The sequence below is a fragment of the Lipophrys pholis genome, assembly GCF_963383615.2.
Source record: "Lipophrys pholis genome assembly, chromosome: 19".
Taxonomy (NCBI): Eukaryota; Metazoa; Chordata; class Actinopteri; order Blenniiformes; family Blenniidae; genus Lipophrys; species Lipophrys pholis.
In genome coordinates this window covers 17,132,286-17,145,071 of record NC_137647.1, presented here as the reverse complement: position 1 = coordinate 17,145,071, position 12,786 = coordinate 17,132,286, and the positions used below count along the sequence as shown (strand labels likewise).

At 46.0% G+C, this 12,786-nt stretch overlaps 1 protein-coding gene across 1 annotated transcript; it reads right to left on the bottom strand.

Annotated features, from left to right (window-relative positions):
- Positions 1–86: 86 nt before the first annotated feature.
- Positions 87–9,068, bottom strand: mafk (v-maf avian musculoaponeurotic fibrosarcoma oncogene homolog K). The gene is made up of 3 exons (XM_080487954.1): positions 8,563–9,068; positions 2,502–2,580; positions 87–2,408 (listed from the first exon to the last, which is right to left on the bottom strand). The coding sequence occupies exons 1-3, from the start codon at positions 8,742–8,744 to the stop codon at positions 1,971–1,973; spliced, it is 699 nt and encodes a 232-aa protein (XP_080344080.1). The 5' UTR covers positions 8,745–9,068; the 3' UTR covers positions 87–1,970.
- Positions 9,069–12,786: the final 3,718 nt, after the last annotated feature.

The following is a 12,786-nucleotide window of genomic DNA, read 5'->3' as shown; positions in this document are numbered from 1 at the left end:
TATCACAAAAACACGTACAATAAGAGCCGGGTGTTTTTACTGCATCTAGTCGTCGCGACACCACTGTTTTTTTTTTTTTCTTTTTTCGTAGAGACGGGCGTCAGGAGTTCTCTTGTAGAAGAGTGTGTCAAAAAAGCAAGGTGAATGGCCGCCGTTCGAGAGTCGCCTCCACCGGCGGCGGCGGCGTCAGCAGCAGCACATCTCGTGACCCGGCAGTAGGAATGATTTCTGTTCGGACGGAGTTCTCAATGTCACCTGACAACACAAGCAGTGGGAGCTTTGTCATCTCCAATCTGTAATATACAGGACGGAAGTTGGATTGCATTGTACTTAAAAAAAGAAAAAGGACTGCTCTCGTTATCACGATATCCAATATGGATTACCTACCAAAGAGTGGCATACAAAGGAAAGAGGCTAAACATCAGTAAGTGCTGCAGTATACTTAGAGTATATCATCCTTTGTTACACGAGGCCTCACCACCTTGCACTGAGTGGTCACACCACATTTAAACATGCAGTTAGGCCCACGTCGGAATTGCTTTTGTCGTCTTGATCCAAATTCAGACAGAAAATCGTCCCGTGAACTGGTTTCATTTAAACTGTATCCGCTTCCTTTTAAGTGCTTTACGCTGAGAGGCGAATCCCCCGAATCCAGACTAACTCCACATTTCAGTCCTCCCGAGGTCACCTTTTAAAACGGCTCTAATAATTCAACAAGCGGTATTCTCAATGGCGCGAGTGACGGATACAAACAACAAGTCACATTCTGCACCCTCCCACCAGCCTTCAATTTCTTCCACGACCAAACCAAATTCAGCATTTTATTTTAAACAATCTCAACCATTGTCCAACGTCGACACCAGAATGCCTCGCCATAGTCTGACTGATGTGACACAGACACCCTGCAGACATGTCTTTTGTCTTTGTGCAGTTCCCACCAGCAGAGAAAAGGCACAAATATCCGTCTTTAATAATCTGTTCCAAGTCACTATCGTCCAAGACGGGCAGAAAATATCAAACTACTAAGAGACCCAAATAGGAATATTCATCCAATCTATTTTGAAGTGCTGGTATCCACCATTAACTAAAATATTGAATTAAACCAAGTCAGAAATTTAATTAATCGCCTGCGTTGATGGTTTTCAACAACACCAGCCACCATTCATAATACACCTGCTTTGTAGCCGCACTCTAGTTAGATGCTGTTGATTTCAAAGTTCTCGTAACATACGTTATAGAATCTGCAACTGTTGGTCTTTTTATTCTAGTTTCTTCTCGAGCATCGCGGGATAAGACATCCCCTTGGCAGGACCCTCCCCGTGAAGGTTTCTGATGGCCCGGATCTCTTGGCTTGCCCCGAAGAGCTGCGTTACGGCTCGGTTTCACTTAACCCAAGAACTTTTCCTGTCCAGCACCCCCTAAAAGAGAGGGGGAACGTATCAGTGGGAACATCTGGTGTCGCGATTGGACGGTTCTTAAGAGCACCAGTGACTGCAGCTACGTAGGGAAGAAGTCCACCGAACTTCAGACGTCACTTAAGGCTTCAAAGGCTCTGCTCACATTGAGACACTTCATGAGATAAGGGCGTTTGGCGAAAAGGCTTTTCGAAAATAGCTACTAACTACTTCTGTTTCTGGTATTTTATAACATTGAGAGTTGTCACATGTCCAATACTTTCTGCCGGCGTAAATCTCTGTTCAGTCATGGAGGACGGGTCAGAGAATGTGCTGGTTGGGGGGTTGGGGGGGGAGGGTTGCACAGTGCACAGACAATGTAGGTTGTGTGAGAATGACAGAAGAAGGGAGACAGAATGTTGAATGCAGCACAACATCACAAAGCTTGCCACCTCGCCCCCTCCCCCGCCTCAGTCTAACCACCGAGCGTCGTCTCAGTACAGGGGGAGCCGGGTTCGGGCCGGGTCGGAGCCGGGAAGGACCAGGCAGGAGGAGGAGAGCCCAGTCCTGTCGGCACTAGGAGAGGGTCGAGAACGGGGTCGGGCTGGAGTTGTTGTGGTTGGCCGACTTGACGATGGTGATGACGCTGGTGGTGGCCACTTTGCCAGGCGAGAGCGGCCCTCGCGTCACTGTCCGGGCAAAACACTGCAGGGCCTCGTACTTGGCTCGCAGCGCATCCAGCTCCAGCCTCATGCTGGCGTTCTCCCGCGCCAGCTTGTCCACCTCCTGCTGCAGCTCCGTCTTCTGCCTCTCCAGCTCCTCCTTCTGGGTGACGCGCTTGATGCGGCAGCTGGCGGCGTAGCCGCGGTTCTTCAGCGTCCGTCGCCGCTGCTTCAACCGCACCACGTCGTCCTTGGTGAGTCCGCGCAGGTGCTGGTTGAGCTCCCGCACGGACATGGCCACCAGCTCGTCGTCGCTGAGCGCCGGAGCATTCTCACCCGTCTCCTTCTTGACCTGCAGGAGAGACGGAGCAGCGGATGAGGGTCGGACAGACGTCAGCGGCGTCTGGCAGACGTCGGACCGGCCTCCTCGGCTCGTCACACTCACCTTTAATGCTTTGCTCGTCTTGAAATGAGTCGTCATTCCCTGCATGCAGACGAGTGACCAGAATCTCACAGAAGACACACTGAGGACAAGAAACACTGGGTAAGCGTTGCACAATAAACAGCCCATTAGTCCTGAATGTATATTCTTGTATTTTTACCACACTAAAAAAGGAATGCAAGAAGAAAAATGCAAGGCGAGTCCCACAATGTGTAGGGATCTTGTGTAGTGGGTCACAAGACACAAGTGACTTGAGGTTCTAAAGTTATTTTTAAATCCCAACTTTGAGGGATTTCTTATTTTCCCTCATTATAGACAATCTTTGCAATAGTGTGTTATAAAGTAGCGCGTCACAGAAATACCACTATTGCCAGTGACAATGTTACAATGACTAAAGTTACAATGACCCTGTTTATTTCTCTCTCAATCCCGCCACCTTGCAGACTTTTAGCTTCAGCATTCACTTCAGTTAGTCACTTTTTCACTAAAACTCCTGTTTACAACGGGAGTGTTCCTCATTGGTCCAACTGTAAGTAATATTAGCATCGGCATATTTCCCTAAATAAACACGACCTTCACTTTGTGGGACTTTTGTGCTTATTGATAAATGCTGGTGGTTTATTTTAACTGCTGTTGCTGCTCCTGCAATTCATTTCGAAAGCATTTCCTTGCCATGAAGGATGGAAAACAAGCATTCGTGCGGGTGACTTTGTCAAAACTCGACATCCCTGCATTAGAGCATGGGCCATTTTCAACCTTAGATTGACCAACACAAGTATCGACGTGTTCCTGAGAAGCGGATTTCTCTGAACATGACACAGCCTGTTGCAGAATATGAAAGATCAGCATGAATGACGCAGATCCAAGCTCCCCTCTCTATGAAATAACAGTGAGACAACACAGCGGCATTCCAGAGTTACATCATATGTCAATATTAGTGTCGGTTTGTGCCATATGTGCCAGCAGATGGCAGCATGTCTCTACTAAATACCAGCACTGGAGCGTGCCTGTATTTACCTATGAGAGGAGGAGGAGGAGGGCCCTGACAATGTAGTTCACTGGACCAAGCCAAATTAGAAACAGGCAACCTCTCTGGTTTTTGCAGAACTTTGCATTTAAGCTCTTGTGCCTTAGTGATTTTGCCAGGGCAGTTTTTAGAAAAGCCTTCTCCGTGCTCATTACAGGCGAGGCACATGCTTTCCAGACTGCTGCCATGGCCAAAAAAAGCGAGAGCGCTGAGCTGTGAGAGGCGGCACATCCCCCCCCCCCCCCCCCCCCCCCCCCCCCCCCCCCCAAGGCTCCATTTCGGGACCCGCAGACCAGCTCGACTACGAGTGCACTGTTCCATGCTCACGGCTACCATGGAAACGCCCTGCCAATGGGCGTGGGCGTGTGAGTCACATGGTCACCAAAAGGGTAAACAAGTCTCATTCATAACCGCAGCACAGCCCATACATAGTACAAATCAGAAGCATCCACTTCAAGGCAGCACATATATTCTTCTGTGATCATATCGGTTTGCCTTTTATTTCCTCCTCTTTCAATACTGTTTCATATCTGATATCGCTGTGTCTACAGCAACAGGCAGTCCAAAACACTCCCCATAACACTCTGAAACGCATAACATTTACAGTGATGCTGAACTTTGCAGGGCAGTAGGTGCGCATGTGGAAAAATTCCTGGAGATAGAGTGTCACAGAGAAATAGTTTCCTTTATAGTCACTGATGTATTTTTTGCTGAGAGACAATTGCAGTCTATCGATTCAGGGGCTGCGTCTCTATGGCTGGATCCTCTTACGCTGGGCTTTCCTGAGCTCCATGCCCTTATTTAACTCTGAGGGGGATATATTTAGCGCACGCTGCTGACACAAATTTCTGCCAACTAAACAATTCAAGTGAGCATGTGATAAGTGATACGTTAGTAAGAGGGCAAATACCTCCCTCAGCTTTCCTCCATGAAAGCTGCTTTCATGGACGACTGGCACACTGGGTGCGACGGCTCGTTTTTTTTGGGATGTTTATCATCTTTCCACCGCGGCTGTAAGTGCTGCCCATAGAAGACTTCGCCAAATTAGACCGAGAACAAAAAACAAAACAACTACTTTATGACTTTTAAAACATTAGTCATTACCCTTAAAATAGCTCAAATCTGATTCTGAACACTGCCTTGGAAAAAAAAACAAAAAAGAACAGGAGCCAAACCCAGAGCCACATCAACTGCTGTTCAGAAAATTTAAAGAACATCTGCTGCTCGCAGTTGCAAAAAACACGCTGCAGAAGAATTACATAATCGAGATTTCAGAGGCATCAAATAAACACAAAGGCCTTAAAATGAGGCATCCCCAAACAGAAAGTTGGCCTAAACAGCCTCATCGAAGTGGGATTGCGTCAGAAGGGGGGGTCCCTGGGTATATTCCAGATCATGGAACTGTGGTGTGGGGCCTCCCTTCTCTTCATACAAGAGGCCTCCAGCCTAAAGCAAGAGGCCGGGTTGTTTCCCTCAAATTCTTTAGGCATGTGCTTATGTTTTTGCAACTTTGCGCAGGGACAAGGTTTTCTTGATGGCGAAGTCTCCTCCGAGGAAAAACGCACCGCCAAAATCCACTCTCCGGTGAGTGTTGCCACACGGGGCGGCGAGGCGGGCGAACTAAACGTGGCTTCTCAACACAGGCGGGAAAACAACTCATATTTGGGTTTTTCATAACAGCGAGGGAGAAAAGAGTCTGGGAAAAATATCTCAAAGAAGAAAAAAAGAAAAGCCACAGATGGCGGGTAAAGAACAAAAAAAAAAAAAACCTTGCATTCCTGAGTGAACACACATGTGCAAACTCTCACATGCACACAGGCAGATCCTGGCTGCGGAGGGGCGCAGGCTGTCTGAATATGTCCTGCTATGCACTCGGCAGTGGGGGTGGAGTTCAAGACGATCCCACTTGTAAAACAATGGGCTGCAAATTTCACAAAATGTCTGGAATTCACAAGCGTCTCGCGTCTTTCGCCTGCCCAAACAAATCCAACCCGGGGCCTACGTGCACGCGCGTGGGGGGGTGGGGGTCGAAGACCACCGCAGACGATACAGGCCACCCTCTCAGCTTACTTCATGTACTACAGCGAACACTAAATGGGTTCTGCTCACTCGGCTCTTGTGTGTTAGGACAGCTGTGGAAAGCACAACCGAGTTGTTTGGGTGCGCGTCTTGTTTTGAGAATGAACCGATTCGTCTTCTAAGACCCTTTGTGACCCCATTTTATAGAGAAAGAGGGGGGGAGCACATGCAGGCCCGCACATGTGTACAAATATGAATATTACACATGTTAACCCCCCCCCCCCCCCCCCAGCGACAGCTTTTGTTCGCTGTAATTCCAAGTTAGATGTCTGCAACTCAAGTTCATGGCTGCACTTGAGTTGCAGCAGGTGAGCGCGAGGCCGCCGGCCTCTCCTACAATAAAAACAACATATCTGCTCGCGCGTCAGCGATAAATGCAGACTCGGCCATGTCTGCGCGCTTTGTTTTTCTCCTCCTTTCAGCTCACTTTGGCAGTGGGATCAGCGGCGAGCAGAGAGACCGGCTGCTCGCCCTTGACCGTCTGCCACGGTCCTCTGAGAAAGCTCCCGCTTTTCCTGCGCTCCTTCCAGAGGGAGGTGAGGAGCTCTCCGCCGCAGACTGGGGCGCGCAGCCCACTCTCGCGTCTTTTCCTCAGCGCAGCACATTTCGGTGGGATAATATGCGAAGGAAATGGAGAGCATAGCTGAGCCGTGAGTCACGCTGTTTACTGGTAAAAGTGACGGCCGGCGGTAGGGAATCACACCCTCCTGATCTGACGTTTCCTGGAAAATCCCGTTGTTTCATGGGGAGGAAGGAAAAGTACAGAGAACCTTGGAAATGGTTGGCATGACCGCCGGAACGTTTGGTGCGGAAAGGGAGGAGAAGTCACCAAACATCTGAGGGGAGATATTCTCCCTACCCGTGACAGTTGAATTCACAGAAATGTTAAGAATGCAAGGCAAAAGGAATTACAAGAACATTACTGGTGTTACGACGAGTAATAAGAAAATGATAAGCCCAAAGTCTCTGGAAAATCTGCTTTGATTCCTTACTTGGAAATGTTAATATTAATCCAGTTAATGTCCTTTGAAACCAACCAACTGGGGCCACTGGCGTCAACACGGGCGGGATGTGAGCGGAAATCACAAGTGTAGTTTTCTTTTGGAGCGTTTGTTTACATCGCCGTCACTTCGCAATGTGACTCACAGCCCAATCAGCAAGTTTTTGGTTGAGAATAAACAAGGCCTGCCCGACAGCGGCGTCTCACTGCATAAATAAATAAATGAGTGAACCCGACACTCGCCACACCTGTGGACCATCGTGAAGTGAAAGCATTGTTTGAGCCAGGAAAAGACATGATGCAAATCTCTGTGGCTTCAAAACACCTTGTAACTGTCAGCGGGTCACGGTCTGCAGAATCCTTTTTTTTTTTTTTTTTTCTTCCACACAACCGCCTCTTATTGCTCCATATGCACTCTGTTTGGCGTGTTCTGCTGAGTGTAAAATCGCCGGCTTCCAGGGTCAATAATCAAAACTCGACAACATCTCCTTTTTTTTCTCTCTCTCCCTCCCTCCCTCCCTCTCCCAGTAAAAAGGAGCAAAACACATCACAGCCAACAAAATCCCTGTGAGTCATCACATTGCTCCCCACAAATATTTCACTTTCACAACACTCCACCACCAAGACGCTCTGTATTCCACACCGCTGTCCGGCCAGATGAGGAGACGTAACCAGACAATTCAACCATAGGGGATTTCTTTTCGTGCGCCTGTGAGGTGGTGAAATGAGTCAGCTGCTCTGACTTCTCCATCCGAAAAAGACATCATCACTTTGGTGATTGAACCACATGTTACCCCTCATGACAGGAGGGGGGTGGGGCACCCTCTCCCACTGTCTGAGACACACTGTGCACCCAACAGTGAGTGGAGAAAGAAAAAAGAAAAACATCCTGGGCACAAATCTGTGGCCATTAAAGTGGAACAAGTTGCCCAGAGACAAATAGTTTCCATCTATTAATCACTGTGCCGTGACAAAAAAATAAAAAGGTCACAAGTCAAAGAGGAAAGGAAAGTGTAGGTAAATTGTTGATGATCATGAGGCACAATAAGGTAAGAAAAAAACAAAACAAAAAAATTCCATCAGGTCAGCACACTTTGAGAACAGGGTTTATTTATCTCCACCCATTAAGATTTATGTGGACCACAAATTATAGCTCAACAGAGAGATAAGATCAAGCCATTTGTTCCTCCTCGGTGATTGATTGTTTGTGGAAATATGTGCACCTCCTGCTGTTTTCAAACTGCTGCTTTCTCCTGTGTAGGCCAGGCAGCCCTGGTGGTCTCACCTCACATCGTGCCCTTTGTCCCACATGTCGAAAATGCAGACCACGTGTTGATCCCAATGTCAAAAGCGGGCTGATATATATCAAATACTCTCCTCAAAACATCGGAGACGCAATGAAAGAGGATGTGGGAATGCTTCACTTTAAACTTTTTTTTTCAACTTCTAAATATAATCTGAGGATCTGAAAACAAGTTAAAAATGTTTTGATTACTTAAATCTCAATTTAAAAAAAACCAGCACTGTTTCAGATAAATAATGTTTGATAAATAAAGTCTGTGTGAGTTATGAGCGCTTAGAACCGAACCATTTGCTCCAATGTTTTTGCACTAAACAGTTTGAAATGAGCGGCAGAAAAAAAAAAACAATAAAGAAAAATAAGGCAACAATAATAAACCTTTATTCTAATGAACTTCCTGATCTCGCCTGTCCAGACGTCTGGGCCACTTTCTGCGCGTTTCTCCAGAACAACACGTGTCCCGCACGAACTATTCGCAAAGTCAACAACCGACCCGCAGAACCGGGTCAGAACTCCTCCAGGAGAGCCGCGTGTCCGACACGGACCTGTCGCCACATGTCACCCTGACACCTCCAACTGATCACACGGGAATGTGGAGTTTAACCGAGAAAAACAAACAAACAAAAAGAAAGAGAGAGAGAGAAAGAAAAGCACTCACCTCTGTGGACGGATTTCAGTGTGGACCGGGGGAATATGCGTGAAACGGTCGGGAGTCGGTGTGTCGGACGCGGGCGGGCCGGTAAAACGTGACACACGGCGGGTGTGTGAGCGCGTGGAGCGGACGGCGGCGGTGTATCCTCGTACTAAATTAACTACAAAACAACAACAATGTACCAACATTCCACGCGCTGCTTCCGCAAGCACTCACGTCACCGACTCCTCGTGACCGCCCCCTCCATTCATGAAAATAACTTTCTGCTGACGTCAGTCTGGGAGGAGGAGGAGGGGGTCGAGGGGGGGTGGGGGGGTATCCATAAATAGAAGATAGATACTGTTGGCCACCGCTTCTGCTTACTTAACAAAACTAATCTGTACAAAGTCAGCTTCTTCTGCCTTTTAGAATCCAGGAGAGGGGAAAAGGGAGTTTCAGGAGGAAATCTCCAACTTGTTGCTCCCTTCAAGCCTCCAGCTCCCTCCCACTTCTTTTATGGTCAGGCCTTCACTACAAGGTATTCAAAAATGTGCATTAAGTGAGTGAAAACAGCGACCCCCCACCCCCCCTCCTTCCCTCTGTGTGAGTTTGGAAGCAGCAACATTCCATTCCTGAGGAAAGTATGTGGTGTAGTAGCCCGGCAGTCACAGGATTTCTCTTATTTTAACTGCACTGCAGCCGCTCACGTCACAAGTTATTCTGGGTAATTAAAGCACTGGATGCAAACAATGTTTTAGTCTGCATTTTTTTAAGGTTTTTCCGGTTCTTAGTTATTAGATGTGATCTTCAGCTTTGAGGTGGGAGCCAAACTATAAGAGATGACATGGTGCCAGTTAAAAGCAGAGGCTGTGTGTTTACACTGTAAACAGGGGAGGCTGCACGGTTCAAACAAAGCTCACGTTCCCCTTTATTCTTTCTGCTGAGTGGACCAGCATTTATAAAGCACATTTTAAAGACTATTCAAATGTGTTTTCTTGAATGCTTTGACATAAATCACAACATCAGGGACGGATACTCCTGGTCCTGGGGGGCCACAGTCCTGTGACATCGCTTCAACGCATCTGACTGTAAGGAGGGCTTTGTTATTAGGCTTTCTGCAGAGCTTCGTGATGATGTATTCATGAAATCCAGGTCAATGAGTACCCTGGACAGAACACCAAACACCCTAACCCCGTTAACCCTGTGAAAAGCCTCTGGGTCTTCGCCTGCTATTGTTATTGCTAGTATTATTATGCTTTTACTATATTTTCCTTTAAGTTATTACTTTTCTTCAACACGTAATTCAAAAAAGATCCATGGGGGTCGTGAAGTCTTCTGGGTTTCAAGGAGTGTAATAACTTTTTATGTCTTGAATACAGATGAGTCAGCATTTAATCTATTATTCTTAAAAATAATTAAATAAATGCTATTTTTTAGTGTTAGATTACATATGAGGTGGATTGTTTATTTAAGAAAGGCATGAACATTTGGATTTTAAAGTTTCGAAATATCACAAATGGGTATCTTGAACATGAACATCTTGCCTGCAGAATATAGAAAGATAGATAGATAGATAGATTGGCATTAACACTAACTGTTAGTACACAAGCCACTTCTTATCCTAAAATCTACAGGAATACTAAATTATTTTAAAGTCCATGTTTACACGGTTCAAGGCAGAGCGTCAGGCTGAAAAGAAAAGTGAATCCATCAAAAAGGCTAAAAGAGTTCTAAAAGAGATATGGCGTCATGGAATCAATGGACGATATTGAAGCTGAATGCAGAAGTTGGCATTGTAACAACAAATTCCCAGTAAAGGTCAACATCTGGAGCGCCGGTGAAGCATACAGTACATGTGGCCAGTTTCATAAAAGACTCAGGAGTCAATGTCTATTTGTTCCTTCAAGTCAGCTAATTAATGTTGATAAATATGGGAAACTGTCAAATACATAAAAAAAAAAGAAATCTGTCTTCACAATGAACTCAGTGTGAGTTTACCAGACTGGTGGAGAAACCTCAGTCTGAACACACCGTCTGGTGGTTTCCCTGCTTTTACTTCTTCATTACATTTGACCTTTTTAGGTCAAAAGACATGTCGTTATTGAACTATTATTTATTTTCAATTTCTTTTTTTTTTTGGTTCCATGATGACTTCTGTTAAGAGCAAGTTAAATTTAGCCCAAAAAGAGGAAATACAGAGACACAAAATCAAACCCAGTCAGTGCGCGAAGCGTTGCGTCAGTCCGACCTTTAGACACAGGATGACGGAGCAGATTAGTAAATGAGTGATAAAAAGCCTTGTTGGGTTGTGACGGAGCGGCAGTGGGGGTAAATCGAAATAAAACACGGTACTGTACAGTCAGAGTCTCTCTGATGTGAGGAGGGTTTCATTACTTTTTTTTATTTCTTTTTACAGTTTTTCCAAAGTACTGACGTTCATTGAAAGCACTGAGCTTTGACACTTGTGAGTCACAAGAGGAATACTCCCTCATACGCTCCACAAAGGCCCCGCTTCCAGCTATAAACTGACTAACCCCTTCACATCTATTTTCTCCGAGCCCGACGTTGTTCCTGGGAAGCAGATTTATCGTCACTGTCTCTCCTCCGTGGCTAATGACTCAGCGGATCAGGCTCCTTCCTCCGGATCGCATGTGGAATCAGTCGCCTGCTAAAAGATAGTGGGGGCCGCGCTCTTTCATCGGCACTGCGGTGTGCTTCCAGTAGGGAAACCCCCCCCCCCCCCAAAAAAAGAAGGAAATCGCAGATGAGTGACTGGCTTTGTGTTTGGATTCGCGCCCATCATCGTCGCCATCATCATCATCATCATCACACCAACCACAAGCGAAAAAACCCTAAAAGTTTCCTCTGTGGTAGTTTATATGGATTTTTTTTTTAGTTTTTTTTCAACCAGATTATATTTGTTTTTGATGTTTGAGGTAAAAATTGCTCAAAAACAACAAAACACATTAACTTGTACACACTGAGCAGGATGGGAAGAGGTGAACTGAGCTGAGATTAGATGAGATTAGATGAGATGAGATTAAACAGATGTGTTGCGTTGAGGTGAGATAGTCTAATTGGTTGGAATGAGATAATGCAGTGGGAGATTTTATTGAATTATACCATATAGAATGACTTGAGATTGTGCAGGATTAGATTATAGGATGAAGTGAGATTTAGTGGGGCAACATGAGATTGAGGAGATATGTGATGGATTGAACGAAACATCCAGTTGCATGTGATGATAAAACTAGATTACATGAGATCATATTACTGAAATGTTTACTTAAGAACTCAAATTGATTTCATCAAAGTACCAAATGAATATAATCCCATATTCAACCTCGATATCATCCAAACCAAAACGTTATGAGTTAGCCGACATTATGTAAGAATAAATGACAGACATTGGATTAGAAAACAGAATGAGAGTGATGTTGTAATATTTTAAATTAGCGAGTTGAGTGACCGGATTAAATCAGAAGAGTCGATGAGATTAAATCCCATGAGACAGGATGTAGCGGGGAGGGGGGGAAACGTCCAACAAACAAATAGAAAGCAAAGACTCCGGCGCTTGTGTTATGTGGTGTTTCCTGCTGAATCTCACAGAGAGCGAGCTGCTGAGACCGAGTCTCTGCAGGACCACCGCTGATGTTGTGCATCAGTCAGACGTCCAGCTGCTCAGTCAATGCCATTCCACCCAATTACTGTCCATCTGGCAGCGGCGCTCGTAGATGACCTGAAATACACCCGGGGTTGTCCAACAAAACACAAACAGCGGAGCATGTACGCCAGACCGGCCCGGGGTTCTGGTTAGATCAGCGAGCTGTGGGGTCCGGGTCCTTGCAGCCAGGTTTTGGATTACAGGAAGTAACGTTGAGTCACTAATCTTACTCCTTTCTGACTCAGACTGTTGAACTCAGAAATGTGATCTGGTCCAAAGAGGCCCACTGTTGTAAGACGATCCTTTTTTTCTTCTAAAGGCTTTAAATTATTAGGACGGGGGGGGAAGAAAGGCTGATCTTTACCATACAGGGTTGTTCAGACCGAGGTAACAGCATCACCAGGAGCCAAATACTAAAAAAAAAAAATCATCAACACAATCTCAAACTCACATTTTCTCGCACGAGATGTTTACACACTGTTGAGCGGTCGCTTGCTGAGAATACCTGACACATGAAATAGCCGTCTCTGGCACCGTCCGAGCCAAAAGTTGAAGAATTGTTTTTGCAGATTTATGGACTTCCCAGA